Genomic DNA, 6,000 nt, shown 5'->3' on the forward strand with positions numbered 1-6,000 from the left:
CCGTGTACAAATGCAGCCCTTGCAGTCAGTCCTCTACTAATTGTTAGTGTAGACCGCGGCTGAGCCTGGTAGGATCTTGCAGAATATACTAGGGGCAAGGTGAAGAAATAATGGAACCCAATCCTTTTGGCATGTCGCGAGTGGTGATGTCCATATTACACATCAACTATTTTGGGGCAATGACCTGTTCTGCTAAAACTACTACCTAAAACCGGTCGCACGGTTGGCCCAGATGCCGCTGAGCTTGTGTGGGTTTTTTTACCCATAGTGGACTAGTCTGCTGGATCTGCTGCTGCTGCTGCCCAGAAATCAGAGAGACCAGAATTCAAATTCCTATCTCCAGGTCGAAGCGTAACCGAGTGCGAGTCTGAACCACCTACATGCGTATTACACAAGTGGGACGAGGGCGCGTGATCACCACCATCCTTTGGCTAGCATGCCAGTCTAAATGATGAGGCCTTGCTGATGCCAACGTCAATTTTTTTCTTAACCGAGTAAATACGTGTTCCATTACCAGCCTAGCAGGTATCCCAAGCCTGATAATCGGAGGCTTGTTCGCAACGCCGCTGGAGTCGGGCGTTATACACCAACTCCGTCCGTTCCCTCGGGTCTCTTTGCCGAGGATTATTCCGTAATTGGGGGAGGAGAGAGAGAATCTGCAGCAAATCTGCGCGCTAACGAAATCTATGCCCCGAACGGGTGTTCAAATCGCTAGAGTCGTCAGGGCCCGTGTGACCTTTGGATGCCCGTTTCATCCTGGGACAACGTCAAACCCGCTGTCCATGTAATGAGCCTTTTCACATAAATATTATGGATTAAACGATTCGTGCAATGAGGCAGAATTTCATGTACTCGAGGGATCGTGATGGTAATGATGAAGGCAGATATTCAGTGGTACAACATTACGATTGGAATGCTAGCAAGCAATGCGCGCCCAGACTTGTGGCGTGCGTCCATGGTACAAAGTGGCCTGCCTCAAAAAGTCAGGCGGGCTTCAAATTATCCCGCTGATCAGAGTCCGTTGGACAGGCGGGCGAGCACTGTAATGTCTCCGAGGCGTCGACTTGGTGGCTTTGATGATCATTTGCATACTGCTGCCTGAGAAAGATATCAAAGATGCTGGTTGAATCTTATCACAATATTCATAAGCCATTGCAAGTCTTTGAATAAATGTGCCATGAGGTTATCCAATGAACAATTGTTGGCATTTGCGCCTGTTCTTCGTGAAATCCTCACGCAAAACCTAAGGACCTCCTAACCTTATCTTCATAACTCAATGAGCCTACAGCTAAAATCTAATCGACTGCAAATATGAGAATGGATGCGCGCATAGATTTAGGTATACCGAAGAATGTATAACATAATCAAGTATAGATAGCTGCAATACTCGTATGTTACGCTCTCCTGTTGCAAACACGCTGTCTTATTGGCCGGTGGATAATCCGTACGAATCAAGGTAATGGCACAACCAACAGCACCTCATCGGCTGCTACTTTTATGACCGGGCTATAATCTGTCTGACCACTGTTGCCAAATACGCCAGCATAGATCACATAACTCCCGATTTAGCAATCCCACTACTATACTTGACGTATTTTGCCAGATATAATCTGAAAACATGGCGTCTCCGTTGGCCAAGATTGGAATCCTGTCGATCGGTGACATGGGCATGGGTATTGCCAAGCTTCTCATAGCTCATGGTTTCTCAGTAGCAACCTGCGGCCGAGGTCGAAGGTGAGATGTTGCCGTCTCATTCAAGAACAAAACACAATGGAACTGATGAATTAATCAATTGTTCAGCAACGACACCATCGAGCGCGCCAAGAGCGCCCAGGTCGACGTCCTCGCCTCCGACGTGGAGCTGACAGACGCCTGCTCCGTGATCCTCTCGGTGGTGCCGCCGCGCGACGCGACCGCCACCGCAGAGCGCATCATCGACGCCCTCGTCGGTACCACGGCGAGAGATCCTCCCTTGTACTTTGCTGACCTCAATGCCGTGGCGCCATCGACGGCTCGCTCCATTGCCGCGCTGATTGAAAAGTCTCGTGCCCCTGTCCGCTTTGTGGACGGAGGCATTATTGGCGCGCCGCCTTCGATCAAGAAGGAGGAGGCGGCAGCGAACTCCGAGGCAGCAGCGCCCCAGTGGAACAAGGCGAGTATCCCAATGTCGGGCCCGCACAAGCTGTCCGATATCCCCGGGTACGGCCAGGACCTGGTATCGGCGCTCAACGCGCGGCACATTTCGGACGACATTGGGGCAGCGAGCGGGCTCAAGATGTGCTTTGCCAGCATGACCAAGGGGTTCACATCAATTGCGATCCAGTCGTTTACGACGGCGGCCCGGCTGGGGGTGCTGGACGAGCTGCGGGGCGAGATGGCGCCGGCCACGCTCCAGCGGGCCGAAAAGGGCGTCGTCGGCATGGCGCCCAAGGCCTACCGCTGGGTGCGCGAGATGGAGGAGATTGCTCTCACCTTTGAAGAGGACGGCGGCTTTGCCCAGGACTCGTTCCGGGGCGCCGCCAAGGTCTACAAGGCCGTCGCCGAGGACTCGGAGCTCGGCCAGGAAAAGATTGGTAAGCGCAAGAGGGGAACCACGGTCGAGGATATGGCTGCGGCCATGATTGAAGGCATGGACAAGCGCAAGAAGAAGAACGTCTAGGTATTTAAAGCCCGAATGCGGGATTCATGTGCGTCATTTGAGAATGTTTGAGGACAAGTGCTCTGTAGATTTGATTCTTCCGGATACAGCCAATGATATTATTGTCACTATCAGCCCAAATCAAACACCGTTGCCCACTTGCGATATCTGCGATTGTGGTTGTGTCCGTTTCTCTCGATGCCTTCTTCGCAACTCGTGGACCTTTTCTTTTACAGTGATTGTCTCGCCTTCTAAACTTGCCTTGCCTCTTCCTTCTCCCAGCTCCTCTAGATCCTTGGTCGCGAGAACTTGCTTCTCTCCGTCAATGAGTACAGGCCGCTGAACATTGGGCAGATAAGCCCAGGAATACACGGCGCCAAGGGCTAGAACTGAGCCAAAGAGAATAAAGATTAGACCCTGCCGATTGGTGCTCTTGTACTTGTTGTTAATGCCATATACTACGGCGAGAGCAAGAATCGATCCCAGCTTCCCTGCCGCCGCTGATATCCCATGACAAGTACACCTATAGCAGGTGGGAAAGATTTCTGCCGGAATCACAAAAGTGAGGGTGTTGGCGCCAAAATTGAAGGCAAAATGACTCAGAGCCACGAGGGTAACAGTCGCCGGTGCTCCATGTGTGTATGCCACACCATAAAAAACACAGCCAGTGATGACAAATAGTACCGCCAGCGTGATGAAGGAAACCGTCAGCCACTGTCGCCGCGGAAGGCGATTCGCGAAATAAATAAAACATATGCTGCCGGCAATGGAGCTGATGGAAACTGTAAGAAGATACTGTTTTGCTTGTTCCAAGAGTACATCGTAAATATTGTTACAAGGCATTGTCTGGTCTGTCGCCCAGTTTGGGAATGTCTTCCAGCTTGGGACTGTAGAATTGCCGTCCGGGAGCGTAGAGTTCCAACAGGAAAGTTTAGAATCCAGAGGCTTGTGCTGGGAAGTTGCCCATATGTCAGCGAGGGTTCCCCGATTATCGAGGGAGAAGCCATAGAACCCGACATCCAATCTGTGATCAATACAGTCAGTGACACTCTGAAGCTGGATTGTGCATCTTTGTGACAAATGTAAACATACATGAACCACGACATGGCTGTGCCTGGGTGATAGTTAGTACATGCGCATTTCCAGACATCTGTAAGTAAAACTTACCAAGCAAGTAGTACCAGTTCTTGTCACGGATGAAGTAATTGTACAGGTCGTCTCTCGAAAATTGTACAGGCTTCGCCTCTGGCGATCTTACACGGTTTGCCCCCGGGGAGCCCAGAACCACGCCACCAGACGTCTCTGATGTGACATATATCCTGCGAGTATCCCGCAAGGCAATTCCTGGCTTGTGTTTCACCTCGAGCTGGTATAGGCCGCAATCGTAGAGAAAGAAGCGGAATATTATGGCCAAAAGCGCGGGAACAGCGCCAGATCCAATGACGATGCGCCATATACCATCAACAACCTTTTTGCATTCTTCGTCATGCTTTGAGTTGATGCCGCATTCCATCGCCTGCAGGCCGTACTCCTTGTCGCGGCCTAGCAGGACCCAGAGGCCAACAAGCTGTGCAAGTGCTTGGCCGACGGGCTGCATCAAGAACACAGAGCCGAGCATGGTGGCCCTTGATTGCGTACTGGCCCACTCTGAAGTGATGACGGCGGATAAAGGGTACTCAGCTCCGATACCTGCAAGACGATCAGTAGTCGTATCTGTGGAGGTTGGTTATTTGGCAAACGCACCTATTCCCATGACAAATCTCCACTACTCATATCGAGTATCAGACATCTAGACAAGTCGGTCGAGAAGCAGAGGGGAACTCACCCAGACGAAGAGTGCCAGAAACGACAAATTGTTGTATCCAAAGCTGCTCGTGGCCACGCCAATCGTGGATACGATGACGAGCACGAGTTCGATTCCATATAGTTTGGTTCGGCCATATCGATCGGCAAGATACCCAAACAGAAGTTGGCCACAGACGGACCCCAGAAGAGTGAAGAGATTGATAATCAAGCCCGGGTATCTATCGTGAGGAAAGTAAACAAATGATATAGAAGCTAGAATTACATTAGTTGAGAAGAGGTTGTAGCTGTCGTACGAATTAGCCCAGCTCTCGTCACACAACCTCGAAACGGCCACTGGTTCTTGTGTAACAGCGACACAGAAAAACTTACGAGTCCGTGAGGAAACCAGAAGCTGCAACACCCCAGATTCTGAGGTTCCAGCTATTGAGATCAAGCTCATATCGCAGCTGACGACGATCCTAAGATCCATCCACGGCGACTTAGTAAGAGGTTCCGCCAATCTCAAAAGTACGGCAGCTTCATGACCATCCCATGGACGTACCTGGAGATCCCTAGCTGGCAAGGCAGAACTATCAAAGCCCAGAAACCCTCGATTCCGTCGTACCTCTGGATATAATTCGCCGTCCATTGTCAAACCCGTCGTAAAACGGCGCACCAATGTTCATATCCGCGTTCCGCGTCTCAACCCGTTTCCGTGCAATCGCCCGACCTGCTTGCTTATCCCCAAAGCAGGTGGATATTCAAGATAATGAATACTACCGAGTTCTGGCCTATTCCGGACCCATTTGTGGACGGTAAGTTCCTTTTGGCTTGGGATAACCTCTGGGGCTTTTCGAGTGGATATGTGGACAAGTTTTTTGAGCGCAGGATCGTCCTCTGCTGCAAGTGCAAAATTACAGGATTTTTTTTTATCGCAGGACGTCACGCTCTTATGAGCGATATACGAGCACAGCGCAAACCATCTCTCTGAACGGGGTAAGAAGTATTTTCTTCAGAAACCAAAGACGTTGAATTAAAGAGCGAAACATGCCGTATTTGACCACCCTCCCTCCCTCCCCCCAAGCAGATTACTCGAGATCAGCAAGCCAGGCTAGCGATCCAGGAGTGTGGTTCTGGGCCTGGAGCCGTCGAACAGGGGGATCAACAATTGGTGGCGCTTCGCCCAGCTGGGCTGAGATTGAGGTAGGGCACCTCAAAGTGATCACCGAGTACCAAAGATAAACTACACACATGTTCTGTTTGAGCCGCATCATGATTCCTTTTCTACATACGAACTTGACGTTTGACATATTGATCCTCGCTCTAGTCTCAAGTACACGTGAGATCCGTTGAGCATTACGCACATCTCATGCACGGAAGAAGGACTGTGCAGCCGCTGGGATACAACTCTGGGATGAAGCCCTTGGAGATAAGTAGCAGACCCCCACCCACCCCATCTCCAACCATCCATCGGCTGCCAGGTTACTACAATCGGGAGCGATACGTATGTGCATAAGTTACATGCGTCGACATTACATTTGTTGGAACCATCAACGGGTGTCATTAAGAGGATTCCG

The 6,000-nt window shown here is 50.8% G+C and overlaps 2 protein-coding genes across 2 annotated transcripts; one reads left to right on the plus strand and one right to left on the minus strand.

Annotated features, from left to right (window-relative positions):
• Positions 1-1,618: 1,618 nt before the first annotated feature.
• PFICI_01528 (uncharacterized protein) lies at positions 1,619-2,659 on the plus strand (the record flags this gene model as incomplete). The annotated part of the gene is made up of 2 exons (XM_007830109.1): positions 1,619-1,734; positions 1,801-2,659. The coding sequence occupies 2 exons, from the start codon at positions 1,619-1,621 to the stop codon at positions 2,657-2,659; spliced, it is 975 nt and encodes a 324-aa protein (XP_007828300.1).
• Positions 2,660-2,779: 120 nt separating this feature from the next.
• PFICI_01529 (uncharacterized protein) lies at positions 2,780-5,072 on the minus strand (the record flags this gene model as incomplete). Its single annotated transcript, XM_007830110.1, has 7 exons — positions 2,780-3,662; positions 3,731-3,752; positions 3,806-4,327; positions 4,382-4,403; positions 4,464-4,728; positions 4,814-4,902; positions 4,986-5,072. The coding sequence occupies 7 exons, from the start codon at positions 5,070-5,072 to the stop codon at positions 2,780-2,782; spliced, it is 1,890 nt and encodes a 629-aa protein (XP_007828301.1).
• Positions 5,073-6,000: the final 928 nt, after the last annotated feature.

This window comes from Pestalotiopsis fici, assembly GCF_000516985.1.
Source record: "Pestalotiopsis fici W106-1 unplaced genomic scaffold PFICI_Scf_1, whole genome shotgun sequence".
Lineage (NCBI taxonomy): Eukaryota > Fungi > Ascomycota > Sordariomycetes > Amphisphaeriales > Sporocadaceae > Pestalotiopsis > Pestalotiopsis fici.